Below are 25993 nucleotides of genomic sequence, written 5' to 3'. Positions count from 1 at the left end.
CTCAACATCCTTCTCGTTGCACAGAAACCACGAAACAACTTTTCCAGCTTCTTTTCCACGCAACTAAGCATCTTGAACAAAGATAAGTAGTAAACGGGGATGCTAGAAAGAATACTCTTCAGAAGCGTCAACTTACCCCCTTTAAATGGATTGATCCTTTATTTCGAGTGATTATTTAAATAATCAATAGATTTTATTATGGTTTAGTTTCGATGATGAGGACTTGTGTTTTTCATTAAATCTTTTAATATTCTTGATGTATGGAGTTGGGAAGTATGTTCGTTGGTCTAAAGATGCAAATTATTCCCATGTTGAATGTTTGAGAAGAAGAGTTTTTGTGATTGTCCTTTCATTTATGTGTAGTAACTGTAAAAGTGGAACAGATCAATAAAGATGCTAATTTTCAACCTCCTATTCCACTCCAAACGTATTCGTTAAACGTTAAGTTAGAAAGCAAATGAAACGAACATTCTATGTTGGGTCAGATCATCCCAACCCGAGCTGTGGTTGATTTTACATGTATTTTTTAAGTTCGATGTTTAAATCTAAATTTTTTCACTCCTCAAGAATGAGTTGGATTTCATCTCATTTTTCTCCGAGATGAAATCAGAATTAGAAAAAGTGTAAAACATATGAAATGTAGCCCTTTCTGTCCACTTTATGGAAAAAATACGGATTTCTAAAATTCCAAGTGGTTTGGTCACAGCAGTCATTCTACATTTCTACCCAAATGCGACGAATCTGAAATATAATTTACAGCATGCTCTATTATACTTGTAACATTTTTCCCTCAAAAGTTTTCCTAAAAACATTATTGTGAAACCTACACCATTTTTTTAAAAAAATTCCTTTCTAATAAGGTATAATAAGCTTATCTTCCATCAAAGAAAGTACATATTAAAAAAAATTCTTTGAAATGGCTCCATTTTGCACCACATCTCTCGGATTTTAACAAATGGATTTAACTCAATAAATGGCTTCGAATGCGCTTAGTTTTCTAATGAATGTGTTAAAACATGGTGGTACACCAAATATTGTTGAGTATCATCTAAAATTTTAAAACTTGAACCATTGTCTTTTATGGCCAAAATTGCTATTGAATGCTATTTTTCCCCCCATTTATTTACAATCAGATTTCAGCTCATGTGTTGACTTAGGGTATTTCGGTGGGATCGTGGACACCTGAAATCTAGGACGTCACACCCTAACCTCAAGAATCATTGGCAATGCTCATCATCTTCCCTTTGTATATCTCTATTCTTGTCATTCTACTTCAAACTTAATTTGTGTCTTTCCATTTCTTCTTTCTTTTAATTTTCATCCTTTTCTCTTATATTTCCATCTTGGCCCAAAAGACGCCTAGTTGGCTAGAGCTCAAATGGCTGAGAGCAATCTCTACTTCTCTCTTTCTACTTCAAACTTATTATATATGCTCTTCTTCTCTCTTCCAATTTCTATCGTGGGCCAAAAGAGGTCTACTTGGCTAAAGTGCAAATGATTGGAAGCAATCTCCAAAACCTCTCTTGACTCAAAGAGCCTCTGAATTCCTAGCGATCACATTAAAGCTCCCTCTTGGCCTAAAGAGTATGAATCCTCAGTGATCAAGCTCCCTACTCGAAGTTCCATTAGCCTTTGAGCCTTCGTGATCAAATTCCTAATGTCTTCCACATATTTTGGTCTAGCCCAAACTGATCTCTCACAAAGAGGCCCATGTCCTTTTTAGTGGACCCATTGACTTGAGTTGACCACATTGTTTCTCCGCCCTGTTGTTTACTTTACTCCTCACTTCTCGTGAGTTGAGTACATCTCATCCTTCTTTTCTTATTTCTATTTTTGAATTGAGTTATTGGCTCATCCCTCTTTATCCAATTTTTTTCTTTATCTCTTCTAAAATTGTAAAGAAGCAATCATCATAAATCAAGGCTACAAATATCAAAAAAAACCAAGGACATCATAGATACAAATGATGTTGATGGGGTATTGAATAAAATGCATTGCAAAAAACTGGACAAGATTCAACGTAACACTGCTAGTGTATCTCGTCACCATGTCATGATTTTAAGGAATATCCAATAAGTGGGTTAGTATCAAGTAGTATTTCTAATTAGGAAAAGTTTAGGTTAAATAGGATTTAATAATAATTTTGACATTATAAAAAATCTCTGTACAAGCAAAAACTTAGGACTTTTTTAACTAATCCAATCTCACTAAAGCTCTATCTTATCAAATTCCATTATGAAAGGACCCCAAGTAGTGACACTTGGAACAATAGACACCCTAAACACACATAAAAGACAGTTATCGGCATGCTAGTCTGACCAAAACATGAGTGACAAAGATACGTAGTCATAGGGCAAATAGACCACAGGTTAACATCAATAACATAAAAGCATTATTGAATCGACAACGAGACGGAAGAGGTTCATGAAGTGCATCCCTTAAAATATTACCTGGATGGTTTTCCCTAGCCCCATTTCATCTGCAATGAGACAGCTTCCACCCCTTCGTAAACCAAATCTGACACCATCAAGTTGAAATGGTAGAAGTGTGTCTACTAAATTCTTTGGCAGCTTCTTCAGCAATGCATCAACAGCATCATCAGACAAATGGTCTGACATGCAAGGCACCCAACGCTCCGCAAAACAAGAATGTGAAAATTTCCGGGCAACACTGAGCGTTCTCCAAGGAATGTCGTGCAATTCAATGCCTTTAAACTTCTTTAAACATTTTAGCACCATATCGTAATCCGTCAGCTTATAAACACAAGCTGTTCCACCAATTTGATTTTGTGTATAGTGCGAAGGAACAACCTATACAAAATGAACATGTTCTTTCAGATAATAATACATGGGTGGCATTAAAATGATTAAATCCCTAATGAGTAAATGAAGAAATTGTATTTCCTAAATATATTGGCAACCTACAACACCAATATGAATTCTTTGCCATAGCTGCATAAGATGACAAACGACAGAGGAGTCCAAGCTAAGATCCTAGATTTCTCATGTTCAATTTAGGGATAGGAAGAACCACCACCTGCTACGGCCATTTCAATAGTGGAGGATGAGAATTCCCAACACCTGCTTGGCACTGGCCACTATGAGACCATGGCCATCATGAGGCCTGACATGTCGGAAAGAGAAGAGTCTTGTTCTCACCCAAGAAGAAGTAATGAAGTCTTTAACTCTTAAGAACTCCTTTACCTTTTAACTTTCATTTTTATGGATACTTCGGTAGAAATAGTAGCACATCTGGGTGCATTTTAGAGTCTTTATTGTAATTTTCCAGAACCATTGTTTGATCCTTTTTGTGTCATGCTGGGCTACAGTGGTATGTTGTTTTAGTTATTTCTCGACTCGTGTACTGTATTCAATTCTCAATGTATCTTAATGATAGTATCATAAGTATTACTAGTACATGTGAAGACACTCAAATTAACAAAAGATAGCTTTAGATAGAATTAAATGTACGAACACGATAAATTCAGCAAATCCCAGATGTACAATGATGATGATGATGATGAACAGCATAAGATGAAGGACTCTCACAGACTTTCACAACAAATGCAAAAGAAAGGGAAGGTCGTCAATTGGGGAAAGTCGTAACGGTATTTCTATTGCAAGCATACACAAACCCAATCAAGTTTATAAAGTTGGTGCTCTCTCAGATACTAATGAGACCCATGCGGTGTTGTTTGGAGCAGTGTTACAAACATCAGGGCATGGGGCAAGGCATTTGGATCTCCAATGCTCTGAAGCGTAAGTGTAAGCCTCACACGAGAAATTTTATACAAATAATATAAATTTTAAAAATATTTATATTCGAAAATTAGGATAATCACTACAATTTAATTTTAAAATTCCAAGTTTCAATCCACCTAATCAAATTCTAATTTTGACTGCATTAAGAACAAATAGTCAACAACAATCATATCCACTACTTTCATAATCAGAAAAATACAATAAGACCCAGTCACTATTTGTCCTTTTTTGCAAGTATCATGTTTATTAATGAAGTTAATGAAAACCAATGGTTGAGGTGACTATTGTAATACATATAAAGCAGAAAATGCACTCAATTAGCCAGCTGACTTACAATTGAACCGCATTGAAAATAACAAGTCTTCAAAAAAATACACCCTTGAAATTCTCAAACAACTTGCATTAAAAAACATATTCCCAAAATGGCGATAGCAATAATTAGTTTCTGAGTCAATTCACTCTTCCTTTCAAAAAATTCAGATGTGCCTCTCCTTTCCCCAAAAAGCACAACTTGACCTAGTGTCCAAGTGGAAGTAAATGCACAAGCATCCTTTCTTTTCCCTAAAAACACGACTTGGCCAACTCTCAAAAAGAAACCTGACTGGGTGAGAGTAACAACTAGAATAGTGAAATAAAGACATGAAATGAGACCATATGACACATGCAACCTTACAATAGATTAGAATATGATCAACTGACTCCTCAAAAAATTTGCACAATTGAAATAAAAAACAGATATTATGACACGATTCATAGGGTTATCAATAGTTGAAATTTTATTTGCAACCACAAACCAAATGAAAATGGGAGTTCAAAAGAAAAAAATTTGCTCCAAGTGGCAGACACAGGAAATGTCTGTGCTATAGATTTATAAAAAGATTTGACCGAGAATATTTTGCCCCTAGCATTAACCCAAACCAACCGGTCCTCCACATTGAGGATATGAATACATTGGAAAATTGCTCCATGACTCCAACAACAAGAGGTAATTCTCAAGGGGAATTCATTAAAGGGATGGAAATTTTAGATTGAGTTTAATTTCAAAAAGAAAAAATACACTGACCCTAGGATGAAATCAAGGATCTCGAGGGTGGTCTCAAGATTGACCAAGAAAAGACTTATGATCAAGTCAATTCAAAGTTCTTGATATACTTGCAAGCACCTGACCAACCAAAACTTAAAACCTCCTTGACCAAGAGTGAGCCTAGTAGAGATTCTATAGATGGATTCAATTGCCATAACCCAATAGAATTTCTACACAGGTTTCCAACAAAGAAGCAAAAGAAGATGAGAAATCTCCAAGTAAATTTCTACACAGCATTTAAGATTTGATAGGTTTTTGGGATGATACTTCAAATTTGAACCATGGTCTTGAAAACACCCGAAGAACCGAGATGACTCATTCAAGTCATCTTTGTTAGGAAATTATTAAATTGGCAATGTTATGTTTCCAAAACTAGTTGAGTCTACTCCTCTTGTCGTTGAAGATAAAACCAAATCTCAAGTAAAAGTAAAACGTGAAGTTGAAGAATTCTTTAAGGCCATTCGATTCCATGAGTATGATGGTAACTAACTTGGAGACCCATTGAACCATAGGTGATTAGAATCTTTAGTTCAAAAGTCCAATTTGGGTTTTAATTTTTAAAGAGAAAAAAAAATAGATTTAACTATACACCGATCAATCGACTACTGGTGTCCGATCAATCGAATTGAGCTAAAAACCAATCGATCAACACTGGTTGGCCGAGCGATCGAATGAAGCTAAAAACTGATCGATCAACCTTCAGCTCACAAAAATTCCTGATTTTAAGAATTTTAGCTCATGTAAAACTCTTTGATTTTTTTCTATAAAAAGGATTTTTGATCTAGGTTTTAAATAGAGATTTTCTCATAACTTAAAGCACGCTAAATACCTTGAGTATTCTGAGAAACCCAAGAATTCTCTCGAACCTATGCTTCCAATCGTATATCTATGAGAGTTTGAGATGATTTAATTAAACAATCAAAACCATATTCATCCTATGATTTTCTCGTGGAAACGAGCTTTGTTGCTAAAAACCTCACCTAGGCCACGCTTTGCCAACCTAGCCCTTACCCACTTTAAGCAGGGTTTCAAAAACTAAGGTTAAAATGGCACTTCTATGAAATAATTTTGTATACATTGTGTTTTAAAGGGTATTTTAATCAATTTTAAAACTTAAGGCGTGTCTCAAATATTTAGCTAAACTTATGAGGTCTGTCTAAGATTTTAAAAAATATAAAAATAAAAATAATAATAATAATATAATAAATATATGAAAAAAACTAGTAGATGGCATGTGCAAATGCACGTGTATTGCAAAATTTAGGATTTATGCATGATAAAAATTATTTTTTTCACTTTCAATGGATAATCTTATATTTTATCATTTAATATATTGTAAAGGTCTTTTTGTAATTTAAAATGTTAACCTAGGCTATTTTGAAGATAACATAATAAAAGGATATTTCTATTATTTAGGAAACAAAAAAACTAACTTGGTTATAGGGGTATGGGATTGTAATTTTATTTAATTTGACAAAGATGACCTTGATAATTATAATAAGTTAGATGTAAAGGTGGGAGCATTTTTGATCTTCCAAATCTTCATGCCCTTCTTTTAGTATTACAACAAAGATTTGTGAAGGGCAAAAAATTACTTCAAGATTTGCAGTTACATCGTTTTCATTTTTCTTCCATTTTAGTCGTGTTGACTTACAAGTTTGCTTAGTAATTGGTTATTTAGTATTATCTTGGTAATGACATTTATATTTCTTTTCTCTTTTTTTGCATGACCTTCACTCTATATGTAAAAAATTAAAATATTACATTTTTGTTGTTGCTTAAGCACCGCCTAGCGCTTTTTGTTGGAATTGAGTGTGCAGTTCATGGATTCAGATTGTGTTGGTGATCGAAACTACAAGAGCGGTTGGTGGAATTAGATCATGAAGTGATACAAAGGGCACGTTGAAGCAAGGTTTAGTAGATCGTGGATTCGAGTCTGGCAACCGTCTTGTGAGTGGGTAACTTTAGTAAATTCATAATTCTATAATGGATCGTTCCAGACGAGGCCTCGTGGACTTTTCTCGAAAGGATCTTTCACGTAAAGTGTCGTGGTTGCATGATTGTTTTATTTATTCATGCGTTTTATTTCTATCTACTAGAGTAGTTAGTTGAACAAATTAATTTAATTGGATTTCCTAATCATCAAATGGATTTCCTAATTTTTTCACTAAATTTTCTACTGATCAATTTTAATTTTTCCTCAGTTTGTAATAGTTCTGGAAAGTTTTTGAATGAAGATAATACAAGCATGGTTTTAAATATTGTCTGAGCGAGTCATCTCAGTATCTTTCTTAAAAAAGCGGTATATTCAATGTGAATTCTCACATTGACTCCAAGATGACTTGTCCAACATTTTGAAAATATCTACCAAGTCAATTCAAGTTTTCAAATTTCCAAATAAAAGTAATACCTATTTCTTTGATAATTTAAAATTTTATTATCAAAATAAAATTATAAACTTGTGGAAAGACATCTTCCAATCCACCTTACTTCATAGAAATTATAATTATATAATTAAATGTATAGAAATTAATAATTATAAACCAAGTCATAGAGTTTATCTAATCCGATGGTGGACAAGACAAGACATAATACCGAGTTTTAAAACCATGATTACAAAATATCATATTCTCAATCTTTCACTAAGTGTGTGTTTGGCAACACTTCTGAAGTTTGAATGGAAGTGGTCCAACATTAAAATTCAGACTTTAGAAGCTCTATTGCGGTTTGTTTCAATTCAAATTTCAGAATTAAGAACCAAAATTTAGAAGTTTTGGTTCAACGATGGGGGGACATTGGATGAAACTTTTGAATTCTAAATTTGTTTTTTATTCCTGAAATTCCCTCCTCAAAACACTGATTTTTATCACTTATCCCTTCGTTATACAAACCCTAAAACCCTTATTTTTAACTTTTCTACCTCTCCTTTCTCTTCTACCTATCCTTCCTCTACAACAGTGTTGTCAAGGTCTCTCCCCTTTTTCTCGTTTCGTGTTCGAAAACCCTATATTTTTCACTCCGAAATTACACAGTAAGATCTCTCTCTATATTTGATCTACCATTTTCATCCATTAACGGACATCTCTTTTTCTTCTAACATTATATGTTTCATGAATGCAATTTCGATTACATGCTTGTAATTTAAAAATCTCTAGGTTTTTTGAGTGTATGGGGTTTAGGTTTTACTGATTTTGATGTTTCAAGAAAAAACAATTGAGATTATTAAGATAGTCATCTTGGTCTTGGACGATTTTTAAAACCATACGATACAATGCCAAGTTAATGATTGCCAGTTGGACTTTAATTTGACCATAGGCAAGCAAGTGGTTCGGTAGGATAATTAGAATCTTATGGATTTTCTCTTTTTTGATGAAATTTTTTCAAGGAGTTTAGAAGTTATTTTTTTTATGACTTTTGAGGGAGGTGGTTAGGTGTGTAGCATTTCAAGTGCTTAGTTATTGGGGTATTTTTGGACGTTTAAATCCTTGTTTGTTCCTGGTTGATCATTTCAACCTCTTTTCTTTATTGCTACAATGAAATTTTCTCATACAAAAATCTAGGTTTCCTTACCCACCATTAATCATCTATGCTTACGTTTACTAGGAGGTGCATTTATGCTAATTTGCCAAAAGTTGTTAAATTTAATATTTGCAATCTACAACTAGAAAATGCATGAATGTTTATTGTTTGAATATTACCTTGTTGGAATATAATTTCTCAAGTATGAATTCAATTTAAAAACAATACTTTTGGGGTGTTTGATTTATTAGAAATCGAAATTAAATGTGTGGATAGTTACATTATGCATAACATGTTATGCTTTTCGGTTAACAATTTATTAGAATTACAAAAGGGTAATATTGTTAAAATGACCATTATGTTTTAAAATTCTGTTTGTAACCAGAAACTTTTAAAAATGACAAACAACTTTTCCAGAACCGGATTTCAGAAAACAGAAATTAGACTTCAGACTTCATAAGTGTTACCAAACATACCCTAAATCCCCTAATTTTCAAAAAAACAACAGAAGTTAAAGCAAACTAGACAGACACAAGAGAGAAATTCATACAAATGAAAGCCAGGAACTGAGCTTCTTCAAGCACTCGGATTCTCCAGGATACGAAGAATCAGGAATCGCCATCGGCGTGACCGAAAAAGAGTCTGGAGAACATATCTCGAGCCTGACGAGAAATTTTTCTGGAGAAGGATTTTCGATAATTTTCGGCGATGGATCGGTCAATATCTTTGCAGGTTTTGGAAACGCATCGTGTTCTGGGGAAATCTTTCGGCATTTGAAGAGCTTCCATGAATCTACTTTCGTGGATTCTGCGGCCTTACGCTTCGCTAGGGCAGCCAATCGGTTTGCTTCTGATCTTTTTCTCTGCTCTTCTGTGATTTCTTCCATGGATTCATAGAAGAAATTGAGGAAGTTTAAGAGGAGATAGAATCGAAATTGTTGAGACAGAAATGGGAAATTAGGGTTTTAGGGTAGAAATGCGAGGTGGATTCTAGGGTTTGAAGATTGGAGATATTTGGGGCAAAGTACGAGTCTTGATTTCGAAATAAAATGCCGCGAACTTCAGTGCTTGGCCTGCTTGAAGACTTGTTTTAAATTTGAGAAAATTACTTAATGAACCCTGAAGGAGGGATCTCTTTCTAAATACTCCTAACTTTTTCATGTTGATAACTTGATAGTCCAATTAGACAACTTTTTATTTCTTAAAACCCCCTCAATCCCTTTCAATCCTTGAGATCTGTGATTCAATTGTTGAGAAGGACCATGCAAATCATTGAGATAAAAAATTTATTTAATAATTGAGATCAACCTTTTAGTACTGTCAAGACCAATGATTATAAACCATCGATCTTGATGTTTGAACATGAATCATTGATCTTTGTTGAGATCGACGATTTGAACCATCATTTTCAGCAATTTGAATTTGATGATTTATTGTGACGAGGGGCATTGAGAAAGAATGATTTTTAAGAATTGGGTTGCACAGATATCACCTAAAAAATTTGAGTGCATTTAGAAAGAAATCCCTGCTATAGTGTCTATTAAGTAATTTTTTATTTTTATTTTGTTTATTTTGTTTTTATTTTTATTTTTATTTTTATTTTTGAATATGGTATAACTACACTATCATAACTTGAGGGGGTGGCTCAATGGCAATTTCAAATCCAATAAGCGATGAGAGTCTGTAGATTGTGTGTTTGATATCCAATACGAGCAATATTTCTCTAGAGCCACCTGTGAGGGTGTTCCCTCACTTACCTGGTGCGTGTAATGTGCAGGCATTGCAAGTGCCCGGGGGAGGGTCCCATATGCTTTGGTTCCGACCATGGCTCATTTGATCCTCCTTGTCAAACATAAGTCAAGACATCCCTATTATCAAAAGAAAAAAAAAAACCTATACTATTATAATATAAATTCACACCACAAGTGATGCTTTGGTGAAATCACACCCTCAAAAGTTTTCATGGTGATAACTTAATAGTCCAATTAGACAACTTTTTATTTCTGAAAGCACTCTCAATCCCTTTCAATCCTTGAGATCGGTGATTCGAATTGTTGAGAAGGACCATTCAAATCATTGAGATAAAATTTGATTTAATAATTGAGATCAACCTTTTACAACCGTCGAGACTAAAGATTATAAATCATCGATCTTGATGTCTGAACATGATCGACGATTTGAACAGTTCATCTCAACGATTTGAACCGTCATTTTCAGTATTTGAATTTGATGATTTTACTGTAACAAGGTGCATTGAGAAAAAAAAAATTAGATAAGTAAAATTGATTAAAAAGAGGACAAGAAGTCCTTAAGGGAAATACAAGAAAATGGAGGAAAAAATAAAGCGATCACTCCCTGATTACATTATCCCACTTAAACAAAAAGAAGGATTTTTACAAGTTGGGTTGTTCAGATATCAATCCAAAAGTCAAAACGCATTTAGAAAAAAGTCTTTACTACAATGTCTTTAACTAAGTTTTTATTTTTATTTTGTTTCCTTTGTTTTCATTTTTTTTTTTTTTGTCCGTGGTATAACTACACTATTATAACTCCGAGGGGGGTGTCTCAATGATAATTTTGAATCTAATAAGTAGTGAGAGTCAGTAGGTTGTGTCTTCGATACCCAATATGATCAATATTTCCTTGGGGCCACCTGCGAGGATGTTCCCTCGCTTACTTGATGTGCGTGCGTTGTACGTGCCCAAGAGAGAGTCCCATATGCCTTGGTTTGGACCTTAACTCATCCAATCCCCTTAGTTGGATGTAAGTCTGGACACCCCCATTATCCAAAAAAAAACTATACCATTATTATATGAATTAACACAACAAGTGATTTTATGGTAAAATCACACCACATAAAATGAGATTTTGTCAAATTCAAATTTTATAAAGAATTCACTTATCCAAATGTATACATGAAAAAAAATCAAAGAAAGTAATTAAAATATTCTATATATATATGGGTCCCGTTCAGCAACAAACATTTTGACAAACATTTTAGCAAAACATTTTTCAAAACATGAGTTAGAGGTTTTGGAATGGGCTGATTTTTGGTGAGGTTGATCTCTACAGTGAGGAGATCATCCTCACCAAAAATCAGCCCATTCCAAAACTTCTAGCCCCAGTTTACAAGTTGAAAAATCGTGGACCGTCCATTTTTTGTAAACCATTTTTGATGGGGTTAAAAGTTTTGGAATGGGCTGATTTTTGGGTGATGATGATCTCCTCACCGTAGAGATCATCCTCACCAAAAATCAGCCCATTCCAAAATCTCTAACCCATGTTTTGAAAAATGTTTTGCCAAAATATTTGTTGCTGAACATTTCCATATATATATATATATATATATAGGGTTGGGTTATTCTGACAAAATCTTAGACAACATTCTAGATAAAGTTTTGTCTTATATGGCTAAAAGGTTTCAGAATTGGTTGATTTTTTGTGAGGATGATCTCTTTAGTCAGTAGATCATCCTCACCAAGAATAATCCAATTATAAAAATTCTAACCCTATGAAAAGTGATTACAAACTAACAGTAAAAAATTGACGGTTCACAATTCTTCAAATTATAAATTAGAGTTAAAAAATTCAGAATTAGCTGATTTTTTGTGAGGATGATTTTGTCATCATAGAGATCATCCTCACAAAAAATCAGCCCATTTCAAAATTGTTGACCCATAAAGACAAAATACTTTGTCTAGAATATTGTCTAGGATCTTATCAAAAGAATGCTACCCATATGTGTGTGTATACATATATATATAGAGAGAGAGAGAGAGAGTTGTCATCAAGAACAATGTCCTGTTCCTATAGTAACGTACGGTGTCTATATGACATGTTTTGGTTGGAGATTAAATACATCAGTTTGCATGCAAATGTAGAAAATGTCTTGGTTAGGAGTCGATGTGTTTTAAACTCCAACCAAAACACGCCACGCAGACATCGTTACTATACGCGACACTTTACCTGATCCTGATTCTAAATGCATTCCCTACTCTCCCCAACTTTTCATGTGCCTTTACAAGAAAAAGAAAGAGAACATTTGCAGCCTCAAATGTTACTTTTAATGGGAACAACTAGAAACCTAGGAATCAAGAAAAAAGAAAATACCTTTCCTTCACTAACCATATTTTAGATCCAAAACAGAACCTGAAGGCAAAGCATATTTCATTTTGCTTGCCACCCTTTCCACCTCAATATCTAAGACCCAAATAGGCAAACCTATGGTTCTTCTCCTCATGATCAAAGCTATTTATACTTATAGTTCAGAAACTTCAGAGGACTTATGAAGATTGGTCTCATGGCCTCAAAGAATGGGAATTTTGGTTAAGCAAATAAGGTACCTATGTCTCCACTCCAGCTAAAAATTACTGAAACTACACTCTTATATTCATTTTATTTATTTATTTTTTCCAAAAAGCATGGTTTAAATCTCATCCGAGACCACAAGAGTCATCTTGGTATCATTCAACAATGACACAGAAATTACATGTAAATCGCCTCTCAATATATATATATATAGTTACATACAAATATGCATTATATACTAATAAATAATTGTAAACAGAGATAAATTGTTTGTCCTGTTTGAGACAAGATGATTCGTCGGACACAACTTGGTCTAATCCACGAATGAGACAAGATGTGAAACCATGCAAAAAAGCGATATTGACTTGTCAAATTAACACAAAATAAAGTTTAAAGGATAATAATATGTGCAAGATTTCTGGTTGGGGCTTGCAAGGTTTAAAATTTCAGTCTTGGTTGAAATCGAGATGTCTCCAATGAAAATTCCAAAAGGATACAAAACTTTAAACCATGGAGGCTGGCCATTTTTTCCTCTTTCAAATAAAATTTCACTTATCCAAAATTTTAAAAAATTAATATTTTTTGTTCTGTTTGAATTCCATCTATTTGTTCATACTGTTCAATAATCACCTCATAAAGTATCACTTCTACTTGCATAATTAATGAGATCATTGGGCTTTTTTTTTTTTTTTTTTTTAATTTATAGATGAAATAAAATTTATTAAAGGGTCGTGATCCAGAATGGTGTGGACGTTCCTATAGCAATGTTATGAGTCTACGTGGCACATTTTTATTGGAGTTCATATACATTGTGCTGCATGCCCGGCTTGGTTAAGAGCCCTAGGTATTTTAAACTCTGACAAAAACATGTCATGTAGACACCTAGTGTTGATTATAGGAATGGGACACCGTTCTGGATCATAACTCTTTATTAAAAAGAGGACGACATGGCCTCCAAGAGGAGAAAAATACAAAAATAGCTATCACCTTTATAGACCAAATTCAATCTAAACAAGAGAGCATCTTAGACGTCACAAAAAACTCTAAACAGATTACCAATTTATTAGTCAATTTATTTCTACGATCCCTAGACCTAGGGGATGTATACCGTAAAAAAATATTAAGAAACACAAAATTTGTAAATTTATAATTATTACAATCACTCAATGAGTGATTGTAATAATGATCCCTAGACCTAGGGGATGTATACCGTAAAAAAGTATTAAGAAACACAAAATCACTCAATCTCACTTCCTCTTAGAAAACTAAAATCCTCCCTCATAGGAACCGTAAAACAATTTGCAAATTTATAATTTGTAACCTGTAGGAGAAAATTTTATAAAATTGACGAAAAAGTTACCCACCCCCCCCCCCCCCCGCCCCAAAAAATAAAAATAATAATAAATAAATAAAATCGAACAAGACCTCCTTCATTGTGTACAGTCCATTCTCTACAAATAACACCACTAATAGAATACAAGGCACAAACATAACAATTATAGGTATTGTACATGCTCTCTTTTACTAGAGAAGCGGGAAGGATGCAGCTCTAGTATACCAGTTATGGTGCCCATGATAAACGTTGAAAGCATCTATTTGTCCGAGTCATCTCAGTATCATTCAACAATGATACAGATATACAAGGTGTCTCAACAATCACATCATCTCTCAAGATAAACAATATGTCTCGAATGATATTTTAAAAATCTGGTTCAAGTTAGTAAAGCTTGGCTGAGTCAACTGGGATTTTGTAGATTTTAATTAAAATAATTAATTTGTTTTAGAATTTAAATACTTGTTATGTAAATAAAATATAATTTTATGACTAAACATCTTCTAATCTACATTATTTTATTAAAATAAAAAAAATTAGTTTAATTTAAATATATGTAAATCAATCATTTTTTACTGAGTTAAATGGTTTGTCTAGTCTGAGATGAGTTGAGTCGTCCAAGACAACTCGGTCACGTCCATGACTCCACGGACGAGGCGAGAGGTCAAACCGAGTTTTGAAGCCACGATTGAGATCAATAACCACTTTGTGATTTTCAGTTTAGGTCAGAATAGCCATCAAGGGCCAAACAATCATAGACAAGGATACCTCCACATACCCCCCCCCCCCCCCACCAAAAAAAAAAAAGGAAAATGCTGGAATGACCCGAACGGAGACACGAAGGTGATACAAATGATGTGGTGGCACACACATAACTGTAGATGCTTTTTACTCGTATCTCGCGGAAAAACATCTACAATAATGTGCACGACAACACATCATTGTGTCACCCGAGCACGACTCAAAAAAAAAAAAGCCTTTCAAGGAACCAAAAGATAAAAAAGCAACACTCCTCCTTTCTTAGAAGTAACTATAGATAACATTTCTTCCATCCTAAAGGTTTTGGTGAAAAAACATCAAAATGAAGTAAAGGAACCAAGCCTTTGTCATTTGTTTTTGTAGGGGGAAAGACAATTGGAACTAGTTCTTAAGGAAATTTTCGGGCCAAATGAGCCAAGATAACGATTTGAGTGACGTCGAGTTTGCAACTGTGATTGCTGCAGCTGCATTTGCTGTCAACTTGCTTGAAGAAACAGGATCACAAAACCACCGAAGTACGAGTGAGGGAATGGAAACCTCCTTGACCAAGAGCAAGCCTCGTAGAAATTCTAGACGGGTTCAGTTCCTCGAGCCTGATAGAGTTTCTACACAGGTTTCAAGCAAGGAAGCAAAAGAAGATACACAATATCCAGGTAAATTTCTAGAGAACATGCGCAACTTTTGTTAAAATCCCGTTTCAGTACATTGTTCATCAAAAGCATGCATGGCGAGATTGCAAGTATTTATTCTAATTTTAAAGTGACGATCTCGCTGATAAAATTAAAAGATGAGAAAGCGAGATCACCAGTATTTATTCAAAAATGACAATCTCGATGATAAATAAATCAGGTATATATTTAAAGAAATTCTATTGCCACACCAACTTTTGCTAACACTACCGTAATTCATTTGTAAATCATCACACATCTTGGGATGGAGTTAGAAAAAATTGGTGTGGCAATAGAAAGTACTCTCTACATTTAACAGCGAGATCACTTCTATTTATTCTAAAAGTGACGATCTTGCTAAAAAACATGTTTTGGAAATTAAAATGAGTAGTGTACTAAAATGGGAATTTTCCCGTCTTTAGCACATGAAATGGTAATTTACCCAATTTTCTACACAACATTTAAGGTTTTAACAAGCTATAATTTCAAAGAAAAAAATGATGAAGTTGTTTGTACTAGGTGAAGCTTCCATGAACATATCGGAGGTGTTGGCGGGTCAGAGAATTCAAGAAGGAACCATCGATGAAAGAATATCAAAAATGGCTGATGCTAGCACAATCCCAACTGTCAAAAAGGCTCCGACTCTTGCTGATGTGTTGAATAATGGCATGGGTAGTTCGAAACTTGGAACTGAAGTTGATACAAGGCCTAATGTAAATCATACACTCTCGACAACACCAAGAAATGGAGGATCAAAAGCTGATGATTGGGAGAAAGATGAGATGGCACAAATAAATAAACGGTAATTTCATTACTCGTGAAGTACATTGCAAACTTAAATATCTTGTAATTTGCGAATCAAAGAAACATATCTCAATTTTCTTGTAAGTAATGCTAGAGTGAGTGTGCAAGACATTGCGTTCGACTTTGAGCTGACGTTGATGCTTTTCACTTGTATCTTGAGGAAAATCATCTATGGTTCTGTGCACACCTCCATGTCAACTCAGTGTCGTATGAAGTCGCTTTAGCATTTTCCAAAGGAGAAAAATTGAGAAGAATTCAAGTACTTGAAATTTGAAAACTCAAGAAATAAAGAGAATAGTATAAGCTTTTCTAAGACTTGTAAAATTTGGTATAATTTAAGGAGAAAATTTTGAGAAGTGTTAAAGTACTTGAAATTTGAAACCTCAAGAAAGAAGAGAAATCGATCCAAGAGCAATAAAGATGCAAACACATAGAAACCCTCACGATTGAGGTACGTCCACAGATTACACTGATTCCACTATGAAGAGAAAAATTTTTATTGAGAAAATCTAACTAGAGGTATAACAGTGAAATTACGAAATTACCCTTGAAAATTTTATTTCACTCTGGATATTATGTTAAATGTTAAATGATGAACAATACTCCTTGTTGACCAGTACCATCAGGCTCTACAAACCATAACATAAGCTATTTTAAGACTTTTAAAACTTTGTAGAATTTAAGGTACATTGATTTGTTCGACTAATAAGTGGAAGTTTTCAGGTATGAGAGGAATAGTTCGACAATTCTTTCATGGGAGAATAAGAAGAAGGTGAAAGCTAAACGTCGAATGGATAGAATGGAGGTTTGTTTACTTAGCTTTTGAGGAACTATAAACACAAATTGTGGATGCTTATTATTAGAACTTATCGGTTTACACACGGAATTGTAGAGTGAATTAGAGAGGAGCAGGGAAAGGGCCTTGAGACGTTACTATAATGACATATCACAAATAGACCGGATTGTTGGAGGAGCGAAAGCAATAACAGAGGAGAGAAGAAGAAAGGAGGAGTCCAAGGCAAAAGAAAAGGCGAAGAAGAAGGTTCCTGCTAAGTGTTTCTGCTTCTGAATATCACCAACAATAGTGGCTAACATGGCCTGAGAAGTTATTCTGTTATACTGTATAAGTCACAAAAAAATGTAAACAATTCTTTTAGACAGCTTCTATTGGCACACCAACTTTTACTTATTACACCCCAATTTCTTAAATTATTTATCACAAACCCCAATTAAAGATTAAAAGAAAACTCTTCAAACATTACAAAGAATTGACATTGGTTCCTCAATTCTTGAACAAATATAGTGAAAAAAAAAGAAAATGTTGATGGTAACTTATTAACATTTGCTTTCCAATATGTTCCACAATTTTTTATAGATATATGTGTGATGCCTCGAGATACATCGATCAAATATTTCAACCAAGAAGTCGGGATAATTAATCAAGCAAATCTAATTCAGAAAATAGGCAATCCATAAATCTTGCAATCAACTAAGTCTGAAAAAAAAGGATTGGAAACTAACCAAGAAGATAGATATAGTGTTGTGAGATGTTGAGTATTCTTATTTTCGGGGTAGGGTTTTTTATGTTTTTGCTCTGTGAGATTTCTTGCAGCATAGAGAGTTGTAGAGGGCAGAGAGTGTGTGATATTTATCGTTGATAGTGGATTTTTCTCCCTCTCCTCCATGGCCGTAGGCAATTTGCCGAACCACATAAGTCAAGTGTCCTTTATGCGCTCAATCTTCATTTGTTTTCTCTTGTTACGCTTCCTCACAACATATAGTTTAAAGAATCTAGGCATGGACTTTAGCTCATTTAAGGCCAATCACAGTAGCAACTTGATGGAAAATCTCAACATTTCTTTTGTAGAGCCTTTAGATTTAATTTTAGGGTTTAGGTTCTAGCTTAAATCTGTAGAAATGAAGTAAGTGTGAGTTCTTTCAGTCCAGTGTTGTGTTTGAAAGAATCAATCTTCCTTAGCGAGTAGCTGCTGGATTCAAGGATAATAAAAATGACATTTGTAAGCAATAAAATTGGTGCATTATGGAATTAGGGTTTTGAGAGATGGAGAAAGGTCCAGAGGGCTGATTCAGTCAATCAGAAGAGGAAATACATATATATATATATGAACAGCGTTATTATATCGTTTTTAAGCAACAAAATTGATGCAGTTTGAAATTCGGATTTCCTAGAGATAAAGAGAGGCACAGGGCTCATTCAATCAATGAGAAAAAGAAAAAGAACAATAATTTTTTTCCCGATTCAATGATTCACCAATTAATTTGGAGAATCATGGATTAATTTGGTGAATTAGCCGAGCAACCCTTTATTCACCGAATTTTTCCTAAATTTTGAAAAAGAAATTGATTTTTTTTTTTGCAACAATACTTAAATGAGCTTGATTGTACTGTAATCGAGAGGATTTGAACCTCATATATCATTAATTAAGATTTCAAAACATGTTTCAAGCTCATAATAAAATGAAAAAATCAAATAAATTATCATCTTAATCCATCCAAAAATCGAACGAAGTTAGAAATATATTGAACCATCCAACATTATTTGGGCTTATTTTTGTGGAATATAAATGAAGAAATAGGTAAGAATCTCATATAAAGTAAATGATCACCTTGGTATAAAGAGATTTAAAGCATGAGACCATGTCAACGTCACTGATTACAGAAAACCCTTTAATCCTTTGATCAAAGCTTCCTCACTTCACCTATGAAATCTTCATTTTTACACTTCTTAACCTTCACAAACCTTTAAAACCCACTAAAACATCACCTTAGAGCTTTGGTTAGTTTGAATTATTTCTTCCAACAACAATTTATGGTGTGTAAATAGGAAAACTACTCTTGCAACTCAACCACCACTAGTAGCCAAATGTTTGGACCCTTGCAAGGATATTATGTTTTCAAAAGCACCCACCAAGGCCTTGACCTTGCCCTTCCTGGCCTCGATGAGCTTACTCACTGTCACTTCAATAACATTATTATACGAAACCTGCTCATCTTTCTTTCCCTCGATGTCTTGGTGCCTCAGAACGACCTTTTCAGTTTCAGGTTTAGTACCATTTGTGGCAACATCACTCACTTCTTTCCTCTTAAAGTTTTTCCTCCCACGGTCACCCGTTTCATTTTGGTTGTCCCCTAGTACTCTCCCTTGCTTGAATTTGAGTCTCTTTGGGCTACTACTCTCGACCTTAAGGTTAACAACCTTTCCTATCGTAAAATTTAGCTTTTGTCTTGGATCGTTATCTTCGGGGTGAACCATTGTAGCCCTTCTGGGTCTCCTCTTGTATTCCACTTTCGAAGTTTCTATCTCGTTCTTGTTTTTGTTAGCGATGCTTTCCTCGGTAAGTGTAAATTCAGACTCCACTTTTTCTTCTTCCTCATAAAATGAGGATGACGGAGATGATGACAATGATGAAGATGGTGATGAACAACTCGTAAGAGTTACATCTTTAGTGGGTTCCAAACTTCGGTTCTCAGGTTTGGGTTCGATGATGTATAAGATCTTTTCCTTGTATTTATCACCATTGGGCAGCTTGGGTTCCACCTTCAACATCCTAGAAGAGATTCTGTTAACAGAAGGTTTTGGGGACATTGAAACTAATGGCGGCACCAATGCTTTCTTCTTGCCTGTTTTAGAGGTGATGTCGCCGCTACTTCTACTGCTCGGGCCTCCCAAAAAATTCAACGGCTTTGGAGAGGATTTCGTCATCACAAGCTTTGGCTTCAAAGCAATCACGGGTTTTGCACCAATAACTATTTTCTCAGATGGTAACGAAGACTCTTTATTGATGATCTTGGTCTCTCGCTTAATCGTTTTGGGTACCCAAGTTTTTAGCTCAAGTGAAGGCTTCGGCTTTATCATTTCTTTCTTCGTTCTATCAATTGGAGTTACACTTCTTACTAGATTTCCTTCCAATATAGGTTGCTTTCCCTTTGCTTCGAAAGGGTGTTTCCTTCCATACTTGCAAAACTCATGGCAAGAGTTGGAAGAAGCACTGAGATAATTTGGAGGAATCTTTTCTCTGCTGTGTGAAGTACTTGCTTTTCCCATCGAGTTCCTCCTTAAATTACCATCTCTGGGCTTAGTTCTCTCTGGGGTCATTAGGATGTCGATCCTCTCGTCATCCATTATACCAGGAATGACAACAATACTCCCGCAGCCAACCAAAGTCAGTGACTGATGGATTGAAGATCAATGCTATGGTCAAATTGTTTGGATAACTAATTTCGATTCAACATTACATATAAAAAGAAGATGAGAACTCACCAATATTTTGATTTCATTCTGAAAAAGATACTATTTTTTGACTCCAAATCTTCACAAGAATGTCAACCTGAAACAAGGGAAGATGAAATTAAGACAGAAAGTAATTTTGTTGAGACGTATGGAAATTCGTGTATCTCCAATTTATTCAAATTTCAAAGAGATCATCAATCATCAAATTTTTTTAGCACCTCAGATATATTATAATAAGAATAAGAGTCAAAAACCAAATATGTCAAATCAAAACTGAGATCATGAAAACAGAACAGATCTCACATCAAAACCTCCCCGAGAGACTAGTTACAGTGGTCTAGTTATAAAAACTATCAAATCTGGATAATACTTCTACAAGGATGACCCGAGAACTAAGATCTTTTGGAGAAATTGTCATCATAATTCAAAAAAAAAAAAGATCTTATCATACTTTTTTTCAGTTTGTGATTTTCTTCCATTCAAGAACTCTAAAAATAAAGCAATAAATGCCTAAAGTATAAACGTATTTGATGTTAATATGTACAAGACAAACTGGAAATTGTGTTAAGGGTTGACAAGGCTCAGTGTGCGTGAGTGTGACATAGGCTATGGAGTGGGTAAGGTGGAGACAGGCAAGCAAGATTAAGCATACATGAGGGTATTATATGTGGCACCTTCCATAGTGTGCCATATGGCTTGGCACTTCGGAGGCTTGACTAGACACACACATAGCATTTTGTGCGCCACATGATCCAAAATGTGATCCACATTTGAACTTTTTTCATGAAGTTCAATACAAAGAAAAATCTTCTTTTATAAAGTCAAGACAATCAATATAGTATGTAACAAAGACCCATAGGTTTTAGTATCCAACACCGATACAAAGTGCCAGACAAACTGAGCCCAACATAATCGTTTTGTTGTCACATACTTACAATTCCAAATGTTGAGAAATAGTTTAAAATTTTTACTCATCTTAAGTGTGTCATACAAAAAGGATGTATTTATATAAGCTGATCATCATCATCATCATCACAGCTTATTGTAAACTAAAGACAATAAAATCATATTAAAAAAGCATAAATGGTAGTTGAAAAAATAATATTTAAATAAAACAAAATTTGGTTGAAGAAGTGTGTCAGCATGTGTTTAACACACATGGAAAATTCTTAGAAAATGGAGTATCCTTGATACATAAAATAGATTGAGAATATCCATATGAATTGTTCATTATTGTAGTGCCTTGCAATAAAAATTAAAAAAACAAGGGAAAAACACACACATCAATCAACAATTTTCTTCGACCCTAACCTTTGCATTCAAGAAAGTCTATAAATAAACAAAGCTAACCTACCGTCAATAGGAAACGAAGAACTGTAAAACACCCATAGAAAAACACATTCTTCTCAATGTCTTGCAATAGTAGAATGGAAGAAAAAAGACCATTTCAGGCTAAGACCAGGCAAATATAAACAAAATATAATTTTTTTAAAATATAAAAACAAAATATAGATAAAAAATATTAATTCATTAATTTAATCATGTTCACATTCAAGATATTAATTAAAGGATATTTTTTTAATTCAACAAAATATTTCAAAAAAAAAACCCACCAGATCATGCATATGTTTAGAACAATTCGTCCACCAGGGTAAATAATTTTTTAAAAACCCATCAAGATTGTTCCTTCTTGAGATTGCTCTAATCAAATAAAGAGACTCCTAGATTTACCAATACAACAGAAAAATACTCCCTTTTTTTTAAACAAAATAAAATAAGAATGGGTGGGGGGGGTGGGGAACTTATATTCGACGGCCCAAGTGCTGTCAAATTGTGTAAAATTTGACCAACCATGGTGTCAAAATTTTCATTTTCGAATTTTTTCTTCCGATGGGTTGAAACCGTAAAATTAATGGAGGATGGGAGAAATTTGACAGCTCTAGCCGCCGAATCTAGGGAACATTGAATTTTGGTTTCTAAAATTCATGGGCCTTGACCTGTCAAATTTTCATGTAGAATTTTCCAGTTTGCACGTAGTGGCCCAAGCTTCGTCTCTCATCCAACAAACGGTTGCACCGAAATTTAAAGATCCTGGATGTCCGAAAATTTCCATTCACATTGGAAATCAATAAAAAATGTCTTCTAGACACAAAAATTATAACTTTCTGAAATTAAAACAAAACAACAAATGAAAAAATTGACCTCTTTCTGTCAAATTAAACCCAAAAACAAAAGGAAAAAAAAAAAAAAACCAATCAAGTTTATACCTTACTGCAATTCCCAGCAACAGATATGAGATAACAAGACAGCCTTTTTGAAATTTATTTATAAAAAAAAAACACACTTTACAACGTTAATCCAATCAGAATAACTGAAGGGGAAAAAAAAAACAACAAAAAGATGATAAAACCCAACCCATTTCAGCTAAAAAAATCCTTTTTTTTCCACCTAAAACATAAACAGACTTGAAATAACCCATCAAGATCCTAACCTTTCTGCAACTCCTAATCTCCCATAACAGGATAACAAGCAAACCCAATTGATATCTACAAAGAAAAACTCATATTGGAGAGAATTAAATGTAGAAACTTGGAGATAACATGTCAAAGATCATACCATTCAGCTACTCTTCCACCCAGAAATTGAAGAAAAATTAAACCCAATTGAAATCTCCTCCCAATTTTGGGTTCAGAATCATGCAAGCGACATGGGTTTGCAATTGCGTTGTTTGTTTGCTGGAATATAAACTCCCTAAAAATAAGATTTTTTTTTTGGAAACAGAAAGTGAGACGCAAAGCGTGAAGAATGGGACCCACCATAAGAAACGGTTTCTGAACAGTTCAAAATCTTTAGAATCATTTTCTCGTTAATTAATCGTTTGGTGAGAAATTCAATTTTGCCCCCCTTTTAATAGAGAATTATAGTTATAAAGCTTTTGAGTTTTAAAACTTGGAATTTTCTCTTGTTCCGACGGATACCGAGTTGACTCGTATAATACATGTTTTCTTAGTCTTAGATGAAATAAATCGTTTAACTCAGAATAATTATTTATTAATATATTTTTATTAAAATAAGAGAGATTAAAAGATTACTAGTTACAAGATGTATTTTTTATTTTGATACTAAATATTTATATTATAAATAATAATCATTTTAATAAAATGTATGAAAATCCGGTTGACTTGACCAAATTTTATTGATCATCTGGAGATTTTCAAAATATTGCCAAGATATTGAGATGATTAGGCTGAGTCGTCTTGGTCTCGAACAAGATTTGAAATCATTGCTTGATGTACCCCTAAAAATTAGAATTATCCTGATTTTCAAACAGATAACTTGAGGTCTTGACTTTGGTCTTTCACGAAAGACTAATAGGAATGAACAACATGCCCTTGTGTTTATCGAAATGATTTTTTTCCTTGGACCTAAGATTTTATGTATTTCAACCTTCAAACCTCAATAATAGGGTTTTGGGAAAGGTTGAAGACTACAAGTATTTGGAGGAAAAAAAAACAAAGATTTTTGGCAAGAATAAAAGATAATGGATTAAAGATGAGGTTTAATAGGCTTTTAGACCAATATATCAAATAGGTTTTGGCAACAAAAAAAAAAAATTGGAGACATTTCAATCATTTTTGTTAATCTCTCATCATTTTGAAAATCAAAGGATGTCTCTAGTTCTCATCAAACTTTAGGGTGTGTGTCAAAATTATCCAAAATATTATAAGGTTTGTCAGATATTAACAGGTCAAATATGCCTCGATTATCGTATTAAAATAGAAAAAAAGTTGAAAACCTTATAATACTTTGGTCTAAAATATGAATTTCATTTTTTTTATTTAGTTCAGGTAGCAATGGTAAAAAAAAAATGCTCTTACACATATATAGATTGGAGTCCTACTCATTCAAATTGAATGCTAAAATGAAAAATTTATCTTAAATTAAATCATATTTAGAGCTCGTTTGAATAGAAAGTAGAAAGCAGATAGGAAGAAAATGACCCCAAAAAATAGAAAATAGTTTCCTTTCGCTTTTTAAAAATGAAGGATTTTTTACCTTTTAAAAGTAATTTTCTAAAATAAATTCAAATAGACATTATAATTTTTTAGAGTCATGATAATTTGACTACCCCATGTGGCAAACTCAATCCACTACGTGACCTGACTTGACGTGACAAGTTCAAAATCATAGATTTACGCTCCTCAAGATACACAATTTCATCGAGATTCATTTTTATGGGAAAGTGCAGCAATATATCATGAGGAACGCATATCTACCGTTCTTGAACTTGTCATGTCAGGTTGGTCAGATTATCACGACTCAACTTTTCAACTTTCAAAAGTCAAAAAATAAATTTTATATGTATCCAAACGGTTTCTTAGTGTCATGTAGAGAGTACCCATTGGAATGCTTAGGTTCGAATGAAAAATGACAGTTCTATTATCCTTCATATAACAATTTTCGACATAAAAAATAAGGATACATAAACTAATGGAAAAAAAAAAACTCATGAAACACATGAAATCCAAGTCAAAGATAAAAATACATGTATTCCAAAGATTTATCACGTATCTCTAAGACAAATCTCTATGGTAGGATTTCATATTTACATGATTGGAATCTCATGTTTGTAAATTAATTTAGTTTCAAAATATCATGTAATTTTCAATATATCATCAAAATATCGATATATTGATTATTATTTTTTAAGATGGAGATAAGATATTTCCCTTCGTATCGAATTTGGTCTTACATAGGTCTAACGTTTAATATTGGAAAATTCTAGAGTGACTTTATTTTACACTGTGTTTCACACTGCATTGATGAGGTGGCCATAGATTATTTCTTCGAGATACATGGCAAAAGCATCTGTGATTATGTACGCAACTCCTCGTCAGCACAGTGTGAAACGCAGTGAGTCCCCTGCACGACTCTTTAATGTTTTAATTTGAAATCTGAGATGTCCCAGTCACGTCTTTAAGGTTCAGACAATGACTTTTTTAATGGGTTTGTGTTATTTATGTTCCTTCTCTCTTTTTTTATTTTTACTTTTTTTTTTTATGATTTAAAAATACTCCTACGTTTTGATGACTATTAGAGATATTTAATATTTAAAAAAAAATTACTCATAAAACCTTGACAAAAGGATTTCTTTCTAATTAGTCCTTGACTTTTAGGAATAGCTAAATAGTCCATTTAGTAAATACAACTTTCTTAATCAGTCCCTCAGCCTCGTTCGTGCCCTTGTTAGGAATTCGGAATACTGCAAAAATTCGAGTTTTATTTGATTTTGGATTTAAAAATCCGATCTAAAATTCAGCCAAAAATTCAATAAATGAAAAATATGTGACATATGCTTTATACGTGTATTATCCGTTTCATTTAAAAATTCAAAATTAAAAATTCGACCATATGATAGTGATAGTGATGTCTATGGTGATGGTAATAATGATGACGAGGACATTGAGGTTATTGATTTTAAAAGAAGACCAAAGTCAAGGGACAA

General features: G+C 33.7%; 3 protein-coding genes across 8 annotated transcripts in view; 1 reads left to right on the top strand and 2 right to left on the bottom strand.

Annotated features, from left to right (window-relative positions):
• The window catches only part of LOC147405862 (SNF2 domain-containing protein / helicase domain-containing protein / HNH endonuclease domain-containing protein), a 67646-nt gene extending 58216 nt beyond the window's left edge, over nucleotides 1-9430 (bottom strand). For 2 of the 4 annotated variants that reach the window (XM_086433737.1, XM_086433738.1), the window contains exons 1-2: nucleotides 8915-9430; nucleotides 2451-2810 (exon numbers count right to left, since the gene is read on the bottom strand). In XM_086433737.1, the coding sequence (XP_086289863.1) occupies nucleotides 2451-2810; nucleotides 8915-9250 (696 nt within the window). In that variant the 5' untranslated portion in view covers nucleotides 9251-9430. Of the gene's footprint in view, nucleotides 1-2450; nucleotides 2811-8914 lie in introns of those variants that run through there. The other 2 variants (XM_086433739.1, XM_086433740.1) reach the window with 2 other exon arrangements.
• Nucleotides 9431-12586: 3156 nt separating this feature from the next.
• LOC147405861 (uncharacterized) lies at nucleotides 12587-17366 on the top strand. Its single transcript, XM_086437512.1, has 5 exons — nucleotides 12587-12702; nucleotides 15127-15416; nucleotides 15951-16233; nucleotides 16959-17040; nucleotides 17128-17366. Exons 2-5 carry the CDS (start codon nucleotides 15173-15175, stop codon nucleotides 17302-17304), a joined length of 786 nt encoding a protein of 261 aa, XP_086293638.1. The 5' UTR covers nucleotides 12587-12702; nucleotides 15127-15172; the 3' UTR covers nucleotides 17305-17366.
• Nucleotides 17367-18593: 1227 nt separating this feature from the next.
• Nucleotides 18594-23260, bottom strand: LOC147405860 (uncharacterized). Of its 3 annotated transcripts, none has more exons than XM_086433734.1 (3): nucleotides 23104-23260; nucleotides 20518-20584; nucleotides 18594-20427 (listed from the first exon to the last, which is right to left on the bottom strand). In XM_086433734.1, the coding sequence occupies exon 3, from the start codon at nucleotides 20377-20379 to the stop codon at nucleotides 19099-19101; it is 1281 nt and encodes a 426-aa protein (XP_086289860.1). In that variant the 5' UTR covers nucleotides 20380-20427; nucleotides 20518-20584; nucleotides 23104-23260; the 3' UTR covers nucleotides 18594-19098. The 3 variants fall into 3 exon arrangements, with proteins under 3 accessions (XP_086289860.1, XP_086289862.1, XP_086289861.1); XM_086433736.1 differs by lacking the exon at nucleotides 23104-23260 and adding an exon at nucleotides 22979-22999; XM_086433735.1 differs by having other exon boundaries at nucleotides 18594-20584.
• Nucleotides 23261-25993: the final 2733 nt, after the last annotated feature.

Source organism: Akebia trifoliata, chromosome 3, assembly GCF_017979445.1.
Source record: "Akebia trifoliata isolate Shusen 1 chromosome 3, ASM1797944v1, whole genome shotgun sequence".
Classification (NCBI taxonomy): Eukaryota; Viridiplantae; Streptophyta; class Magnoliopsida; order Ranunculales; family Lardizabalaceae; genus Akebia; species Akebia trifoliata.
Note: the sequence above shows the minus strand (reverse complement) of the source record. Positions and strands in the feature narration are given on the sequence as shown.

Coding starts and splice junctions, on each gene's coding strand:
- LOC147405861 (XM_086437512.1), top strand. CDS start 15,173: ATGAGCCAAGATAACGATTTGAGTGACGTCGAGTTTGCAACTGTGATT. Junction 15,417..15,950: donor AGAAGATACACAATATCCAG/GTAAATTTCTAG, acceptor TGTTTGTACTAG/GTGAAGCTTCCATGAACATA. Junction 16,234..16,958: donor ATGGCACAAATAAATAAACG/GTAATTTCATTA, acceptor GGAAGTTTTCAG/GTATGAGAGGAATAGTTCGA.
- LOC147405860 (XM_086433735.1), bottom strand. CDS start 20,379: ATGGATGACGAGAGGATCGACATCCTAATGACCCCAGAGAGAACTAAG.